This window comes from Tetranychus urticae, chromosome 3 (genome assembly GCF_039701765.1).
Source record: "Tetranychus urticae isolate SD_2017Ah chromosome 3, NJAU_TeUrti_SD_1.0, whole genome shotgun sequence".
NCBI classification, from domain to species: domain Eukaryota; kingdom Metazoa; phylum Arthropoda; class Arachnida; order Trombidiformes; family Tetranychidae; genus Tetranychus; species Tetranychus urticae.
The window spans coordinates 21,099,465-21,120,302 of NC_142960.1; the positions used below are offsets into that span (position 1 = coordinate 21,099,465).

At 33.6% G+C, this 20,838-nt stretch overlaps 1 protein-coding gene across 2 annotated transcripts in view; it reads left to right on the forward strand.

The window, feature by feature from the left end:
- LOC107364875 (PI-PLC X domain-containing protein 1) overlaps window positions 1-20,614 on the forward strand; it is a 29,112-nt gene extending 8,498 nt beyond the window's left edge. Inside the window, exons 3-4 of one of the 2 annotated variants that reach the window (XM_015932320.3) lie at window positions 12,793-13,104; window positions 19,747-20,614. In XM_015932320.3, coding sequence (XP_015787806.1) covers window positions 12,793-13,104; window positions 19,747-20,422 — 988 coding nt within the window. In that variant the 3' untranslated portion in view covers window positions 20,423-20,614. The remainder of the gene's footprint in view (window positions 1-12,792; window positions 13,105-19,746) is intronic. The other variant, XM_089269414.1, reaches the window with a different exon arrangement.
- The last annotated feature ends 224 nt before the right edge of the window (window positions 20,615-20,838 follow it).

Sequence of the window (20,838 nt, forward strand, 5' to 3'; positions counted from 1 at the left end):
CGGAAGTTTCCAATCTTTGCTTTTTTGTTGATCTTTAAGAGTGTGGGAACCCGTATTCAACTTAAAAAGCTTGAGGATGTCGCAAATCGTGTTATGGGTGGTTGATCTCGATATATTGAGCATCGCTGAAAACTCTTATAACATTGTCTTCCGATCTTTTTGCTGCTAAGATACGGGCGAGAGGCTATCTTAGTCTATTTCTAAAGATCGTCCGGTTCAAGGAAGATTTTTGAAATTGACATGTACGAAAATTTCAGCGTTTAAAAAAGGCATTCAAAAATTCAATTTTCATGTTAAACGTTAACTAAAATGAATCAATTGTCTAATATTCAAGGATTGAATGAATTTTGTAAACAGAAAAATTATCATTTTTCATTCTTGAATTCATTTACAGTTAATAATCTGAAAATTTTTCATTATCAAATGACTCTTCAGTTTTACAAACTATGTAAATGCTTAGCATTACAATTGAATTTGAATAAATTAAAGGCTCTCTTTGAATGGAAAATAATGAAAAAGAAAATCTTTTCAACAATAAATCATTCAATTTTCATTTCAAATAAAATGATATTTTTAACTTTTTACTATTATCGATTAAACAATTGAACATTGAATGTAAAAAACGCAATAACATGAGTTAAAAGTGAAACAAAGTTGATGACTCTTCGAACTGGGAATTGTTTTATTGATTGTTATCTTGTTGAAATGTGAATGTGATAAATCTAACTTGTATTGATTATTTAAATCGTTGAGTTTTCAAACGCAATTTGTTTAGTCTGTTTACAGATTTTTTCATTCACTCAGTTGGGCGAAGAAAAAAGTTAATGAAACGGATAATTTTACCATGATTTATATGGATTTGCATTTTTCACTTTTTTTCGTGTTTCTTGCTTTTTTAATTTAATTTGTTCATTGTTTCCAAATTAACTTGTAACCTTGCCGTTAGTGGGTTTGAAAACAACTGCAAAGGCTTACTCAGACTAAGCAGACTAAGAATGACTTGAACGTTAACCTTTCCCTTCATGTGAATAGATTGGCAATTGTAAATTCAATTATCTGATAATGGATCATTTGAGATTCACAAATATTAAAGCTCTTTAAACAAGCAAACCCAAATCCAATGGAGCAACTTAGTTTCAAGTGATTATTTATTCAATGTGATAATGACACTTAAAGAGATTTGATATTTATTAAACAATTAATGCTCATCATTGAGTATAATTTATAAAGCTCTTTGTCATTTCAAGGCACATTAACTTTCAATTTGTTGCAATTTCCCACTCGTTTCATTTCATTTAATTGTTCACTTGGGATATTGATTGTATTCCATGTAAATCAAACTAAATTAAGAAGATGAAACATTTTGTCCATCCTAACGGCTCATTTCCTATCAAATTACGATATTATTTACGATCAAACTGTGCTGGTATCAATCCATGAATCGATTTTATCGACGGTCGTTTAGTTTTTCAAAAAAGTAATCAAGACTTTGGGTTAATTTATTGAAAGGAAAGAAATTCTGTCTACTTTCCAGCGGGACATTTTCAGCCCAATCGATAAAGATACTTGATTTTGCAAGAAGTGTTCAAAATGTACAGAAAATTGCAAACTTGAGACTTCAATAACAAGGACGAAACTCGCAATTTTTCAAATGCAATTGCAAGCGAGTTAAAGGTTCCAGCTTTTCGTAAATATTGAAATGTCTCATTCTGATTTTAGAAATTGTTGGATGAATTGATAGGAATAAGAAAAAATTCTTTTGGTGAAATTCCAAGACTTCTTTAGCTTGGTTTCAATTTTTTCAAAATTTGAAGCGATGGAAGACAACCTTGATCATGAAAGTTCAGGTGAATATGAAAATAACTGAGAGAGTGGATATGGTTTAGCCAAAGGTTAGGTTTATTGGGTAATAATTATATATACAAAGGGGTTAACAATAAGGGTAAGATGATGAGACGGAAGTACAGTAAGTAAGTGTATCCATAGGTGTAAAGCACACTCTCTTATATATACATGTGATAAGGTTACAACAGAAGCTTCTAGAAGGGTTGCCATGAGGACGCAATGATTACGTCATGTACACGTCTAGTACTCTAGTATCGTACGTGTACTCTCACACGCCCGCTTAATCATGAAGTCCTAACTTTTCACTGAATTCTTCATGCTTCACTCGAGCAAGACTCTTTGTGAGAACGTCTGCAACATTGTCCTCTGATCTTACGTAATCAATCTTTATTAGGCCTTCATCGATCCGTTCTCTTACTACATGCCATTTGATATCGATGTGTTTAGTACGTGAGTTTGTTACTGGATTCTTTCCAATAGCAATAGCGCTAGTACTGTCGCTAAATACTTGTACTGGTTGCTTCACGTACTCTTCCTGACCTAATCCTTCTAGTAATTGCTTGATGCCTAGCATTTCATTTGTTGCCGCTGCTAATGCTATGTATTCAGCTTCCGCTGAACTTTGCGCCGTTACTGATTGACGTGACGACTTCCAGGCGATGGCAGCTCCTGCTAGCATCAGTACGTAACCACTTGTACTCTTTCTATTAATATTATCGGACGCCCAATCTGCGTCAGCATAAACGTTCATTTGCTTTCTACTTCTCGTATAAACCAACTTCTTAGATACTGTTCCTTTTAAGTACCTTAAGATTCTTTTAGCTGCTACTAAATGATCTGTTCTTGGATCTTGATTGTACTGAGATAACTTGTTAGTAGCGTACGTAATATCAGATCTTGTGTAAGTTGATATGTGATGTAAAGATCCAATCAAACTTCTATACGTTTCTTGGTCTACTTTTGCTGATTCTGGGTTGAACTTCAGGTTTACTTCCATTGGTGTCGAGACAGTTTTACAATCCTTCAATCCATGTGTCTCGATTAACTTCTCGATTGCAGTACGTTGACTGACTTTGATGCACGTACTTGTTCGTTCAACCTCTAAACCAAGAATGTTCCGTACGCTGCCTTTATCAACCATTTCAAAATGCTCGGATAATCTTCTTTTGACTTTGTTCAATTCATCCAAGTCTGCAGCAGCTATGAGTAAATCATCTACGTACACAACTATGATTACTCCATTCTTCTTATAAACACATTGGTCACTTTTCATGCACTCGAAGCCATCATCAATTAATGTTGAGTTTAACTTCACGTACCACTGTCGCCCGCTCTGTTTGAGCCCGTAAATTGACTTGTTTAAGTGGCATACGTAATCACCAGGCTTCTCAAATCCTTCTGGTTGTTGCATGAAAATTGTCTCTTCTAAATCACCATTCAAGTACGCTGTACTGACATCCATTTGGTGTAGGAGGTAGCCATTTTCAACACATAGAGCAAATAAGGTTCTCAGGCTGACTGGATTAACTACTGGAGCAAAAGTCTCAGTGTAATCACTTCCGTAACGTTGCTTAAAACCTTGAGCAACTAGCCTAGCCTTGTATCTGTCTATTTCTCCATTTGGCTTGTACTTCATCGAATAAACCCATCGACATCCTACAACACGTTTCGTACTTGAGTCTGATACTAACGTCCACGTCTTGTTCTTCATTAATGCTGCGTACTCGTTTCTCATTGCTTGCCACCAGTGTTCGGCATCAGGAGAGCTTATCGCCTCCTCAAATGTAGAGGGAACACTTTCCTCACATTTGTTCACCTTCAATTTGCCAACACGATTTTCAGTAGTACGTTTACAAGACCTATCTCTTGTCTCTCTCGGTGGAAGGTCTCTGTATCTCTTTTTGTAACTACGTCTAGTTTCACTTTGAGTACTTACATCTTGGACGTTATTTTCTCTATCTGAATCAACTTGTTCTTCCTCTGAAGACGCCTCCTCAATCTGTGATTCAGTCACTCTTTCAACGTACGGAGTATCTGACGTGGTTATAAATTCAATTTTCATCTCTGCTGATGTTGGTGACTGAAGATTTTCCATAAATCTCACGTCTCGAGCTTTCACTACTCGGCTCGTACTTGGATCAAACAGCCTGTACGCTTTTGATTCTGAACAGTAACCAACCATGATTAGCTTAACACCACGTTCATCAAATTTACTTAAACCTGGCTTCTTGATCAATTTAATTGCTGGACAACCAAAGACTCTTAGATGGCGTACGTTTGGTTTCTCACCATAGAACTTCTCAAACGGAGTCATCCCATCAATAGCCTTAGACGCGATTCTGTTACGTAAGTACGCGGCTGTAGATATCGCTTCAGCCCATAATCGCTCGTCCAAACCTGTGTCATTTAACATTGATCTAGCCATTTCCACTAAAGTACGGTTTGCTCTTTCTGCAACACCGTTTTGTTGAGGCGTATACTCTACTGACAATTCATGTTTGATACCTTGATCCTTTAAGTATTGATCAAACGCTCCATTTACGTACTCCTTTCCATTATCAGTACGGAACTTCATAATCTTTTCATCCGTTGAGCGTTCCATAGTACGTTGGTAGTCTTTAAAACAATTCAGAGCTTCACTTTTACACTTCATAAAGTAAACTTTAACAGCACGTGAATAATCATCAATAAATGTAATCAAGTACTTTGCTCCACCAAACGACTCGACTCGCATCGGTCCACAGACATCCGAATGTATTAATTCCAGTACTCGATGCGTCTTGGTGGTTGAACTCGTGTATGGTAACTGACTTATCTTGTTCCTTAAGCAACATTCACAACGAGCGTCACGTACCCGCTCAGGTCTAAGTCCATAAACTGACTTTCTCATAATCATGTCCTTAATAGTATCAAAGTTGACGTGTCCAAACCTCCTATGGATCAACATCATTTCATTGGACGTACTGGACTTGATGGCTGCTAATTTACTCACATACACGTGTTTATAAACGTATAGTTTATCCTCCAATTTAAACTCGATGACCTTTTGTCCTTTACTACTTAACACGTACGCAACTCTTGGTTTAAATACAACTCTACTTCCTCTCGATGTGAGTTGACCTACTGATAAGTAATTACAATCTACTTCTTCAGCATAAAGTACGTTCTTAATTAACATTGATCGACCACCGATCATCATTTCAATGTCACCACTTCCAATCGTTGGAATTGATCTTCCGTCTGCGACTGAGATAACACTTCTGTTAATACTTAAATTCTTGAAATAGCTTCTCTCACAGCATACATGAGCCGTTGCTCCACTGTCCAACACCCAAAGATGGTGATCTTTAGTACTAGATCCAAGAGATAGTATCGTCTGTGAGTTTGAGACGCTTTGACCTCTGTCAATAACAGTACGCTCTCTACGTACGTTACCACACTTAGCTGCAATATGACCAAACTTGTTGCAGTTGTAACACTTGATTCTCAGTCCTTTACGTTTCGCTTGTTGCGAGTACTTAATACCAAACGCCGTATTTGTGATAACAGTATTGCCATTTGTCCTTCTTAACTCCTCTTCCAAAATCTTAGACTTAAGTACTGAAGGCAACGGTACTTCATTATGACTTGTGATGGCAACTACAAACATCTCGTAACTATCACCCAGACTAACCAACAACATCACTGAGATAAATTTATCGTCCAACGTAAGACCCAAATTAGTCAACGTATCTACCGTAGAGAAGAACTCTTCCAGATAACTGGACATACTTTGTTCAGTCTGGTAACTCATCTTGATTAACTTCTTGAACGTTGTTACCAACTGTGAAGGTCCTTTCTTCTCGTACGCTTCACCTAACGCGGTCCATACATCTGCAGCAGTCTTCGCGTTCTTGAATAGACGATAATTCGATGGTTTAACACTTAGAGTAATCTCTGCCTTAGCCTTAGCGTCCTTACGGTCCCATTGCTTGTCCTCAGCATCCTTAGTACCAGTGACAACTTCCCATAAGTCGTTATGGATCAGTACACTTTGCATCTGGATCTTCCACGTTTCATAATTTGAATCGCTGAGCTTATCGACTTGAAGTAAGGAACTGTTTGCCATGTTTAACACTTAATAGTAACACAGTACTTAACTACTTAAAAACACAATGGCAAAATTACTTTAAGGTAGAGACTGGCTAACCACGCTCTGCTACCATGAGAGAGTGGATATGGTTTAGCCAAAGGTTAGGTTTATTGGGTAATAATTATATATACAAAGGGGTTAACAATAAGGGTAAGATGATGAGACGGAAGTACAGTAAGTAAGTGTATCCATAGGTGTAAAGCACACTCTCTTATATATACATGTGATAAGGTTACAACAGAAGCTTCTAGAAGGGTTGCCATGAGGACGCAATGATTACGTCATGTACACGTCTAGTACTCTAGTATCGTACGTGTACTCTCACAATAACATTAGTGTGTATAATTTTTTTATTCAATGTTTTTGTTCATTACGACGCAATATCTGACAAATATGAATAAAATTGCAAGTATTTATAATAACAGGAAGTTTCATTGTGAGCTGCAATTCAGAAACACTTGTAAATCTTATTTCGATTGGAAATTTTAAATTTCTAGCTTGGTGATTTTACATAGGCTCATTCTTATTCGTAGCTTAAACCTGGAATTTTAATCTAAAAAAGTTAAATCAACTACAGAAATTAAATAGCAAAGGATGCTCAAGCATTAATAATGATTGTAATAAAAATTTGTGATGCTCCTTATTTTTAAAAAAATTTCAATTTCGTTTTATTACTGGATTAAGTGAAGCGAGTTATGGGTAAATTTTTAATGCATTTTCAGGACTAGGAGCATTAATTTTTTAATTATGATGTTGATTGAGCATAAAATAAGAGTTAATCTTAATTTTTTCAATTTTCGGTAAATTTGAGATTGAGATCGTTAGTTACTGTTAAAATGAATTATTAAAAAGTAGCTTTTGTCTGAAATTTTCTCATCATGTAAGTTTTCGCAACTTGACGTCTGGAAAAATTTTATACTGATTAATGAGTAAACATTTTAGTTGAACAATTTATTCTCGATTTTGAATCCTGATTATAAAGGGTAGTTTTTCCGTTGCTAAATCTTCATTACTCGGCCCCTGAGTGACCTTGAGGCATGAATTGACTCAGAAGCGGACAAGTTTAAACGGGGTAACAAGGATAACTTAGTTTAGGTAACCTTGGAAGGGGGCCTTGAATGACCTTGTGAAAATTTTAGAAAGAGAAAATTCATTCAACTATGTTTGCAAACTTCAATATCAATTTCTTATGAAACGAAAGCATCTTTGCTCAATCATTAAGATTTATCCATCCTTTAGCATAATCATAGGTGCTTTCCGAAAAATGAACTTCAATGGTACGTACGTTTGGTTTCTCACCATAGAACTTCTCAAACGGAGTCATCCCATCAATAGCCTTAGACGCGATTCTGTTACGTAAGTACGCGGCTGTAGATATCGCTTCAGCCCATAATCGCTCGTCCAAACCTGTGTCATTTAACATTGATCTAGCCATTTCCACTAAAGTACGGTTTGCTCTTTCTGCAACACCGTTTTGTTGAGGCGTATACTCTACTGACAATTCATGTTTGATACCTTGATCCTTTAAGTATTGATCAAACGCTCCATTTACGTACTCCTTTCCATTATCAGTACGGAACTTCATAATCTTTTCATCCGTTGAGCGTTCCATAGTACGTTGGTAGTCTTTAAAACAATTCAGAGCTTCACTTTTACACTTCATAAAGTAAACTTTAACAGCACGTGAATAATCATCAATAAATGTAATCAAGTACTTTGCTCCACCAAACGACTCGACTCGCATCGGTCCACAGACATCCGAATGTATTAATTCCAGTACTCGATGCGTCTTGGTGGTTGAACTCGTGTATGGTAACTGACTTATCTTGTTCCTTAAGCAACATTCACAACGAGCGTCACGTACCCGCTCAGGTCTAAGTCCATAAACTGACTTTCTCATAATCATGTCCTTAATAGTATCAAAGTTGACGTGTCCAAACCTCCTATGGATCAACATCATTTCATTGGACGTACTGGACTTGATGGCTGCTAATTTACTCACATACACGTGTTTATAAACGTATAGTTTATCCTCCAATTTAAACTCGATGACCTTTTGTCCTTTACTACTTAACACGTACGCAACTCTTGGTTTAAATACAACTCTACTTCCTCTCGATGTGAGTTGACCTACTGATAAGTAATTACAATCTACTTCTTCAGCATAAAGTACGTTCTTAATTAACATTGATCGACCACCGATCATCATTTCAATGTCACCACTTCCAATCGTTGGAATTGATCTTCCGTCTGCGACTGAGATAACACTTCTGTTAATACTTAAATTCTTGAAATAGCTTCTCTCACAGCATACATGAGCCGTTGCTCCACTGTCCAACACCCAAAGATGGTGATCTTTAGTACTAGATCCAAGAGATAGTATCGTCTGTGAGTTTGAGACGCTTTGACCTCTGTCAATAACAGTACGCTCTCTACGTACGTTACCACACTTAGCTGCAATATGACCAAACTTGTTGCAGTTGTAACACTTGATTCTCAGTCCTTTACGTTTCGCTTGTTGCGAGTACTTAATACCAAACGCCGTATTTGTGATAACAGTATTGCCATTTGTCCTTCTTAACTCCTCTTCCAAAATCTTAGACTTAAGTACTGAAGGCAACGGTACTTCATTATGACTTGTGATGGCAACTACAAACATCTCGTAACTATCACCCAGACTAACCAACAACATCACTGAGATAAATTTATCGTCCAACGTAAGACCCAAATTAGTCAACGTATCTACCGTAGAGAAGAACTCTTCCAGATAACTGGACATACTTTGTTCAGTCTGGTAACTCATCTTGATTAACTTCTTGAACGTTGTTACCAACTGTGAAGGTCCTTTCTTCTCGTACGCTTCACCTAACGCGGTCCATACATCTGCAGCAGTCTTCGCGTTCTTGAATAGACGATAATTCGATGGTTTAACACTTAGAGTAATCTCTGCCTTAGCCTTAGCGTCCTTACGGTCCCATTGCTTGTCCTCAGCATCCTTAGTACCAGTGACAACTTCCCATAAGTCGTTATGGATCAGTACACTTTGCATCTGGATCTTCCACGTTTCATAATTTGAATCGCTGAGCTTATCGACTTGAAGTAAGGAACTGTTTGCCATGTTTAACACTTAATAGTAACACAGTACTTAACTACTTAAAAACACAATGGCAAAATTACTTTAAGGTAGAGACTGGCTAACCACGCTCTGCTACCATGAGAGAGTGGATATGGTTTAGCCAAAGGTTAGGTTTATTGGGTAATAATTATATATACAAAGGGGTTAACAATAAGGGTAAGATGATGAGACGGAAGTACAGTAAGTAAGTGTATCCATAGGTGTAAAGCACACTCTCTTATATATACATGTGATAAGGTTACAACAGAAGCTTCTAGAAGGGTTGCCATGAGGACGCAATGATTACGTCATGTACACGTCTAGTACTCTAGTATCGTACGTGTACTCTCACAATAACATTAGTGTGTATAATTTTTTTATTCAATGTTTTTGTTCATTACGACGCAATATCTGACAAATATGAATAAAATTGCAAGTATTTATAATAACAGGAAGTTTCATTGTGAGCTGCAATTCAGAAACACTTGTAAATCTTATTTCGATTGGAAATTTTAAATTTCTAGCTTGGTGATTTTACATAGGCTCATTCTTATTCGTAGCTTAAACCTGGAATTTTAATCTAAAAAAGTTAAATCAACTACAGAAATTAAATAGCAAAGGATGCTCAAGCATTAATAATGATTGTAATAAAAATTTGTGATGCTCCTTATTTTTAAAAAAATTTCAATTTCGTTTTATTACTGGATTAAGTGAAGCGAGTTATGGGTAAATTTTTAATGCATTTTCAGGACTAGGAGCATTAATTTTTTAATTATGATGTTGATTGAGCATAAAATAAGAGTTAATCTTAATTTTTTCAATTTTCGGTAAATTTGAGATTGAGATCGTTAGTTACTGTTAAAATGAATTATTAAAAAGTAGCTTTTGTCTGAAATTTTCTCATCATGTAAGTTTTCGCAACTTGACGTCTGGAAAAATTTTATACTGATTAATGAGTAAACATTTTAGTTGAACAATTTATTCTCGATTTTGAATCCTGATTATAAAGGGTAGTTTTTCCGTTGCTAAATCTTCATTACTCGGCCCCTGAGTGACCTTGAGGCATGAATTGACTCAGAAGCGGACAAGTTTAAACGGGGTAACAAGGATAACTTAGTTTAGGTAACCTTGGAAGGGGGCCTTGAATGACCTTGTGAAAATTTTAGAAAGAGAAAATTCATTCAACTATGTTTGCAAACTTCAATATCAATTTCTTATGAAACGAAAGCATCTTTGCTCAATCATTAAGATTTATCCATCCTTTAGCATAATCATAGGTGCTTTCCGAAAAATGAACTTCAATGGTCTTGGCCTTGAAATACATTTATATCGAATGAGTATCTGAAAAACTTAATCATATCTGCTCATAATCTAAAATCAATAGTAATAGGCAAAAGGCATCCTAAAAATTAGCTAAAATGTCCTGTATAGCTAGCGTAATGGCTAGTAAACAATTAAAAATTATGCTAAACTTTTATACAACCGGTCAATCCTTAATATTCAATTTCGATTTCTCTGATTCTTTCACTGAATTATTGAACTTTTTGAAAGTAATTTTCTGTATCGTTTGATTCATGCTGCTGAAACTTGATCTTACAAAAAGCAATTTCGAATTTAAATCGATAGATTTCACATAACTAGATCGATTGAAATTTTATACTATCTTTTTGTCGGCAAGATTTGAACAACTTAAGTTGAAAATTTCAAGAGGCAGTTGACATGAAAAATGTCAGACTTTTGCGGTTACTCAATTGAATTTAAAAATTGTGAAAAAGTCTTTTTTTAAATACAGTTGTTCCAATGACAAACAAACAACAAACGAGTAAATCGATCGATTTATTAAGTGGTTTAATTTTCTGACAAAAGATCGATAATGTTAAAGAAAATGTAAATAAAATATAAAGATAAAATATCTTTTCGTAGCTAGAAGTTCATTCACAAACCAAACAAAATCATTTCATTCAAACGTTTGGTCAACATTCATTCGATTTGCTGATTTTACTCATGTTACTAATAACAACAACAGAAGCATGAACAAATTAAATCAAAAATTAACGGAAGCATCGCCCACATAAAAATGTGTCACTTACTCACTACTACTCAAAAGATGAGGTAAAATCAAACTCAGATTTCACCCCATCATGGCCTCATTAAGAGTTATAATGAAAGATTGATCAATCAATAAATCTTGCAAAATAATACTTCAGTCTTTGCTCAAACCAATCATTTCTCAATCTGTTTATTAATATCTACATTTACCTTTCATGAACCAAATTGATTTGCCATAATCAAATATTTATATTATCTTATATAACAGAATAAGTTTCATTGCCAGTAAAAATCGTTATCAATATTTGCTCATCAAGACAAAAGGTAGATCAATGGTTAATGACTTTCTTACTCGATACGTTTAGAGTCTAAAAAATAGCAAAAGAAAGCGAACAAGAAACTTATCAAATTCAATCCCAGTTTGCTGGGAGTGAATATGGAAAATTAATTTAGCGAAAAATATCGGACAATAAACTCTTGCCATTTGGTTGGTAAATTAATACAATGCTAATTGTCTAATAATTTATTCATATTGTTCAAGTTTACTTGTTGGATAAACTCGTTATTTTCGTTACTCACATGAATCAACTTGTTTCAACCATTAATCATGATAAATGTATGTAAATGGATTCAGATGAATATTTGAAGAAAAAATGGAAACAAAATGTTGTATGAGCCAAAGTAATCGTGATATAGGGATGGAGAAATGAAATTGAACTAAAAATATGTTACTAAATGAAGAGATTAACATGAGAAAAGTGTGATGAAATTTGCAAATGAAAAATGATAAGTAATATTGAGCTTTTATTGAATAATGTTTCTTGCAACATTTCATTCATGAAATGAATTTATCTGTTGATAATGAATTTCCATTGAAAATGGGTTAATCTCATTTTCTGATTCCATTTCAATTTCGTCACTTACTTTGACTGGCAAGGGCGACATTTGATACTTAAAGGTAAATTGTTTTCATGTTAACATGATAAAGGCAAATTGTTCAGCAAATTAATGAGTTGATGAGTTAACGAAATTAGAGAAGCTGGAAAAAGAGAAAAAATCAAATTGAAGTAAAATCTGATATTCTGTAGAATTTCTGTTTTTCTCTTTAGTTTTTAAGATGAATCAGATGTAATTCAGTGGGTGATGAGGTATAGGTAAATGCAACGACATGTTGACATGAAATTTTCATGAAAAACTCGATATTCTTGGCTATTTTAAGCAAAAGTCTGAAAGAAGAAAACGAAAGTCGAAAATTTGTTCTTTATCAGAATTCTCATCATGATTATTCTCTAAGAGGATAAACAGCATTTCTGAAGAGGAATCAAGGTGCAAACAGAGTTGGTGAGTTTCAGGTTAATCAACACGCAAATAAACAGGGAAACTATTGAATGGTTTATTGAATATGAAAGTTGAGACAAACATGATTGTCTTATTTTCTCGACATTATTATCTTGGACTTGTCTGAGTCTTGTTGAACAATAATGAACATATTCATTTAATGATGAAATGAACTTGCAACCCATTTATTTTGATACTAACAATTATCTTTTCCTTTTCATTATCCATTCCTTTTATACCTTACATGGCTTCACCAATGATTACATCTATTCACCAACTAACCTGGTTCTACCTTTGCCTTTTGTCACGACAGAACCAACATTCAGTTTCCAGTTTTCAGGTTCAATCAAGGTCCACTTACTTCTGGTTGTTTAAAGTATTTTGTTGCTTGGATTGAAGATGGTCAGGTTAAGCAGACCAACTGCATTCCCAGTCGACCTTTTTGGATGGCTCAACACAAGCAAACCATTGGGAGTAAACCCTTGTCTTCCCTGATGTTACCCGGAACCCACAATTCTGGCAGTTATTCGGTTGGTTATGAAACGGGTTTGTTAAACAGACTTTTGAATGCTTACTCGCTTTGTCAAGATGAAGATGTTTTTAATCAACTTGTCTACGGCAACAGGTAAGACTCGTGGCTCAGGTTATTTCTGAGAAAATAATCTGATTTGTGAGATTATTTACTCAAAGATGATAATTTTGTCCAAATTAGATTACACAATGGTTCATGTAAAATTCATGATCTAATTATGGGATTTCATGGAAAAATCTTGAATATTCCATAATTTTTCTCGAAAAAGTCCAAAATTTGAATTTTTCTGCGTTCTGTTTTTCTGTTTACTTCATATTACCTCGAGTTTTAGATATAATATATTCATGTCGACATTGTCAGGTTGATCAGATATTGAATTAATCAATGGTAAGTATAAAGATATCAAAGTTGGACTAATAAATTGAATAAAAACTCTGATTGATTTGGTTGATCAATAATTTGCTTTTAGATTTCACTCCCAATATTCACTCCTAGAATTCATTCCCAGAAGGCTTGTCAACTGGGAGTTTAGTTTGAACGGTCAGTCATTTCCATGTGAGATTTCATGAGCTTTTAGTCAATTTATGTTATCTTTCCTCGTCATTGATTGTCAAACCCACTTGAATGTCAAGACTTTTGATATCCATATGTTTTTTTTCAGATTTATTAACCAAAGTACCTAAGGATAGTTGATAAAAATCGATTGTTGGATGAGTCGATTTTTTATCGATCACGTATGCCCATTCTATCGATTTTTACCCCTTCAAAATCGATTTCTCAGAGGATCGCATATTTAAGCCGATTTTAGATCGAAAATCGATAGCATTATTTTGCTTCCAATAGACACATGCAATCGGTGTAATATTTGTTAATCAAATCGTATTTAAAATCTAGACAATTCATAAGAAACTAATATAAATCGATTGTTATCTCATGTTATAAATCGATTTTTCCATTGAATGCTAATCTTGTAGTCCTTGAAATTGAAACTGATGAGCTAATGCATGTAATTCATGTAGTTATCATGATCGTCAATTTATTAATATTACAGTAATGACCAACTCGCTCTAATCTTGACCATTTATACAAACACATTAGCAAAAATGGAGTAACATTTTCCTCAAGATAATCATTGTGCTTTAATAAGGTTTAATGGATCAAAATTACAATAAAAGTTAATAAAAGCTCAAGAGATTGTGTTTATGAGAATGAAATAATAATGGCAACAATAAAATTATCTAAATGTTTGCATTTCAGTTGATTTAATAGATAAATATCACATTTTGGTTGGCATTAAAGCCTCACATGAAATAATGGTGCAAGCAATTGAATTCAAGTTTTCACTTGTTATTTAGCCCTACAACTGTCATCAGTAGTATTCTTGAATCAATTTATCATCATTTACCATTCCCAGTACAGTGAGTTATCAATGATGACGAACTAACCGAAAACAAAATAACTTTTCACTCCATTAAAATCATTGAGAAAACAAGGTTGTTCATGATGCATGATGAACTACATGATGGAAAAGTTGCCAACCACAAAAGCAGCATTTCAACACAAGAATCGAGAACCAGAAACGAATGTTTGACAAAGAAGCTTTTTCCATTCACAATTTTCTGTCCAAATCAGATTGAAAAGAGATAATCAATTCCATTGAGAACACTCATGATGGAGCAAAAATGAATGGCGAAATTGTGAAATTGAACCAATTAAAACAAGTTGCAATCAAACCAGAGACCTTCAATTAAAAGCAAAGTGTCAGTTAATTAATTCAGTTTTGAATCAACATTTTTAAAACTTGTCATTCAATTTATTCATAATCATCATGATCAAAATGAGTTGAGTGCTGAAGCCCTAACAGCCAGGCAAAAGTTGAATTGGTTAAGCAATTCAAGTGTTGAAAAGCGTTGACTTGTCAATGAACTGAAGGATTCAAGTTTTCAAATCTGCATCTAAATCGAGTCTTTTCAAAGTAACAAAATTCAATGATTAAAAAAGTCAAATTGTTCAAGTTGTTCAAATGAAGCGGATCTGATTTCAATGCTTATAAAAGGTTGGATTACAAAGGAATGCAAATTTCAAAGATTTTCATTAGTCAATGAGTAAATCGCAGTTCATTGAGTAGGACAGAAAAAGGTCAATCTTTGAAAGCTTGAATTCGAGCTGAAATCAATCTACTGCTCTTTCAGTCTAATTGAGCTCGACCTTTTAAAGATTGGAGCTGTTGAGAAAGATCAGCCTGCAAGATACAAAAGTCAAAATTGAAAGAAATTTTGATTTCTTTGGTCTTCGCTCAATCATTTCAGTTATCAGTTGCAAAGAAAATCAAAAAACTTAAAGCTCGATCTTGCAATTCTTAATGTTAAACACTTTGAATACTTTGAAAACTAATGGATGTTCAGATGGCTGAGCAGTTGAACAGCTAATTCTTGTTTATAGTCAACGTCCTAGTCGTGACAAAACATGTCAAAAGTCAATATCGAAAGTCATCTGATTGGAATCAAAATTGAATTTGGGAATCGCTTTTCAAGCAATTTTCCAGATTTTTTAGTTTCTTTATTCATTTTTGATGTCTACCATTATCTAATAGCTCTTATTTAACCAAATATTTAACTAACTTTTTTTCCATAAAATATCTTTTCTCTTTGACTAAAAAAACATTGAAACATTTCGCCCAGTTTCAACTGTTTACATGAAATGAAAATGGAAACAAACAAAAAATGAAATGAAACGAAGGTCTGGTTGAAGCAAATATTAGTTTAAAGGGGAATAACATGAACAATTTGAGTGAATAAGATTACTTGATTAATGGACGGTATAAATTGAATGTTTTCATGTCTCATAATGAATGTCAAACAAGTGATCAGTTTGGATTGAACCAGATATTGATTCAATTTTGTGTCTTATTAATTGATAAACATTGATTCAATTGAATAGAAATGAATACTCATCAGACAAGGGAATCTCATCGGAATCAAATTCGCCTTTCAGTGTCAAATTTTCAGTCTATTAATAGCAATTTAATGAGAAAAGATAAACCAAAATGTTTATCCTTTCGTGGTTTGACAACAATTTAACCCAAACCTTTCAGTTTATCCTTTTATCCAACACTAATTAGCTCAACATTAGATTCAACATTAAATCCTAGTTTTCATATTCAGTCGATATTCAAAGGTCAAAGTGAACATTGAAATTTCAATGGTAAAACAGAAATCAAAATTTCTCTTTTTTTTCTAGATTCTGAATCAGAAATTTTTGACCTTCTATCAATTCTTGACTCAGGCAGACATTTGGTTCATTTTGCTTCTTTTTCATTGAATTTTTTGGATTTTCAATTTTGCTTGATTTTTCATTTGCTTACCCATTTTAATAGAGTTAGAGTTTAGGAATTGACTGTTGAATGTTTTAGATTGCTTGTTAAATTGAAATTTTGATGATTGATTTGATATTAATGGTTGTATTAATATTCAAAGGATATTGATATTATGTAAATATCAAGAGAATATTTTGATTGAACAAAATTCTGTTCCCTGAATTGGTTCAGGTTGTTGTGCATTTTGGCTGGCAACTTCATCATTGTTTTGCTTCATATTAATATTGCTTCGGTAATTTACACTTAATCGATAACTGGAGACTTTGGTCTTAATTGTTTGTCACTTTACTGTTTTGTTACTTCATCATGAATAGCGAAAGGTATATTAAGCACAATAAATGAATAATAAATGTGTAGCATTGTATTGAGACAATGAAATAATGTTAAGGCTTCAACTTTGTTTCCATTCAGCATCTGGTTCTTGGATTGAATCTTGCACCAAAAAAGGCATAAAAAGCAACTAATATCAGAAATTTTACTTTCGCTAAACATTATTGAACCAGAAAATTGGTTCAATTAGTAAATTAATGAAAATCAAAAGTCTTATGGAAATGCAAAAAAAAGATCAACCTCTTTTCACTTGTTTGCTGGACTGAGCATTTGATGAAAAGTTCATCCAATGGTAAACTTGACCAATTTAAAACATATTTAGCTATTTTCAAATTCATTTGGTTATAAGGGAAACAAGAAATGAATTTGAATATTGACTACAGAATCAATTTTTACCTTGAATCCTGAGTTATTAGATTAGGAAATTCAATTTTATTCAATCAGGAAAGGACAACCAGATCTATTAGATATTTATATATGTATTTGTTTGAGTCTTAATAAACATCGGACAAAAACAAGACTCTTTAATTGCTGGCTTTTTATGATCTGATTAATAATTTCTAGTTTTTGACATTTGATTGTTTGTTTTTATTCATTGGTTCAACGCTTAATAACTTCACTTGCTGATTCGCTTTTTAAACACTTTGACTGTAGTTGCTAGAAATAACAAATTCTGCTCATTTCTTGACCTTAATTGGGTTAATTCAATCATTTTAATCATAGTTACTGAATGAACCTAAAACTTGAGATTAACAATAAAATGTTGGCATGAAACATGCGACGCCATCTAGTAATGTGGAAAAGAGTGAGTGTTGAAGTGTTTACAAGATGAGATGATTAGTTGCTATTGGCAACTTGTTGAAGTTGGTTGCAATGTTGGTTAGGAATCAACTAATTTTGTTTTTCACACGTTTAAAAGATTCCATTTTCAAAGGTCAATTTTAGGTGTGACTAAATGATCTATGATTATATCGAATTATGTTTATTGCTGGTTTAAATTATACTGGAATCAACATTCTATGATTTTGTGTGATTTCTTGGCTCAACACAGTATTTCAAGCGTTGTCTAATTGCTCGTTACATCTGCTTCGATGTAAAATGATTTAAAGGTCAAATGGCTCTTTCAATGGTACCATTAAATGAATCTGGATTATTGCTTGCTACATGGTGAATCAATTGGTTTTACGCCCACGAAATTTTATCAAAGTTATGAATAAGTTGCTTGGAATACTTTGCTCAAATCAACTACCCAGATTATTCTCTATTATTATTTCAAGTTTTAAGCAGAGTTTACTAAATCTCTTGAAAAATTATTGATTAAATTATCTTTAAATTTTTCTAAAAATGAATGGCAAAAATAGGAAGATAGCCTAGTTTCAAATTTTTAAATATTAAAGTGGCATTAGGTACATGTGCATGTATTGTATGTCTTTAGCTAATCAGAAAACGACCTTTAAATCTTTTGGAAAAAAGAAACTGTTTGATGAATCAAGATTAAACTATTAAAGAGTACATCTGATAAAATGTATTTGCTAATAAGATAATTGAATTGATTCTAAACCATTTACAATTAGATCTAATTAACACTTGCTGAGCAATTTGTATGGTTGACGAACCTTGGAGATACATTTAATGGTTTCAGTGTGACACTTTGTTTTTAACCTTATAATCATTATCCATCAAGCTTATCAAAGCTTTATTTCTATGCAAATGTTCAAGTTAGCTTTGAAACGGTTACAATGTAAGAAGAATCTGGTCACAATTAACTAATTTTAACGGTGTAGCAAGTGGAATATTAAATTATGATAGAATGAGAATCCAATATAATTATTAATATTGTCAATAGAAGATACTTGTTTCAACTTTCGCCATTTAACAGTGCACCATAAAAGTTGTAGGTCATTGTTTCAGTAGACTAGAGGTCATTTACATTGGGATCCCTCCATTCTTGTCTTTAGCCTCATGGTTCTTAACCCGGAGATCACCATCTTGACCTGGTTTTTGCTACGGATACCTTTCCATTGTCCCATTTACTTAGCAAAAGGTGACTTAATCACACACAGATACCCTATAATAGGCTAAGTACATTACAACAATCGATTGAAATTAGTAAAATGATAGGTTATCATCATTGAGATATCGATTGATTTGCTTTTTCTGTTTCTACTTTTTCCTCTTGTATCGACGCCTTTGAGGTACAGGTTTGTTAAATGATCATTGAGTTTCTTTTTCACTTTCTTTCTTCTTTGATCCACCATTTTTAACCACGTCCAAAGTATAAAAGTATATTAGTATTGTGTATATAAAAGTACCAACAGCAGAATCAAGTTGTCAATGATGATGATAAGGTTGATGATGATAATGATGATAGACATGCGTTTTATCAGGATTTAACTTTGAATCCTCTTTGTGTCTCAGTTTCTCTCTCTCAATCAGCTGTTTACAGTATTCCTTTTCATCTTGGAAGGAAGTTTTGCTTCATCTTTCTTTGTAGCAAAAAACAGGAAACAAAGTCAATGTAAATGGTTCCTCTTTACTGGTTACAACCAGAAAAATGTTAACACAAGAAAAAAATACACAAAGTCACTGCAACAGATTAAAATTAATCATAATAGATGTCGCAGATGAGCTCGTGTTCAACAACCAGAGATAAAAACTGGAAGAAGACCAACATTTGATTGGGAGTTTTTTCTCGATAATTAATGAAATCTTGAGACTAGAGATGATAATTAAATGTCGGCAGATAAAATGTAACAGATTAAGTAGAAATTAACCAATTCAAGTGAATTTAACTGAACGCAGAAAAAATTGTTTTGGATTTTCCATAGAAACACTTTGACCTTTGAGCACAATTAATAAAGATTTGATTTGGTTTACTTTTCCTCATCTAATGTTTTTCTTGCATAAAAACCAAGCAAGATTTACATCAAACAAGCCGTGTCAAAATTATCGAGTTAATTAAACATGAATCCAAGCACATTTTTCGATCATTTTAATTTTTCTTTTCGTTTGATATCGTTTTCTATCAGATATTTGGACATTCGTATTATGTATGATCCAAAGCATGGCGAAGACTTTTGGATTGCTCATGATTTTTATCCAATAGATAAGACGGTTCGTGAGGTATTACTCCAAATTAAACAATTCATGGATTCAACAAGTGAAGAGGTTGTTATATTGGATTTTCACCGATTCCCACTTGGCTTTGAGTCTAAAGGCCAGATAAACATGACTCGTCACAATGATTTACTCAATCTGGTTGAATCCATTGTTGGTGACCATTTGACGGAGAACACAGGTGCTTCAAATTATCAGAAAACCCTCGATTCTATTGTGTCAACTGGACGTCGGCTCATTTTAGGACACGCAGAATACTTGAGGATGAGTAGACCATATTTATTTCCAGCAGTTAAACAACTATGGGCCAATACAGATTCAATTACACAACTTTCCAGTTATTTAAATCGAACCATTTGTTCATCGTCTGGTCCTTCAGCAGCAATGGCCGAGCTGACTCCGAATGCAGTCAAATTCCTGACCTATGGCGGACTTCGTAAACTGGCTCAATCAGTCAATTATCTAGTTACCAAATGGTTCCGCGATGACTGGTACAATAGATGTGCCAACATTGTAGCCACCGATTATTTCCTTGGTAATAATATAATTGAGATTGCCATAAATTCCAATACGAAACGTCCATCTTGATTGTCAATAGAATCACAGTGATAATTAGCCATTGTTTGAATCCGTCCACAATTTGAATAAGCAATATCAATGCTTATTCAGAATATATTTTAGCCAAGTAAATTATTAATCGATCTAAAAATATGAAAAAAACAGAAATTACTATAATGTTTATAAATGATTTAATAAAATGTTTTTACAGTTCCAACTCAATCCTTCTGTATTTTAAAACACTTTTTAACTTTGATATCGCAAAACAATCATAAAGATTTATATTGCATCGCATCATAAAAATTTAAACGACAAAAATCAAGGAAATAATTTATCTGATTTTTGTTGTTCAATATGATGCTGAATTTATTACACAATCTTCATAAATCTTACCAAAATTGTTCAGTTGTTGAATCATCCGATCATCGGCTCAAGATTTCACTCTA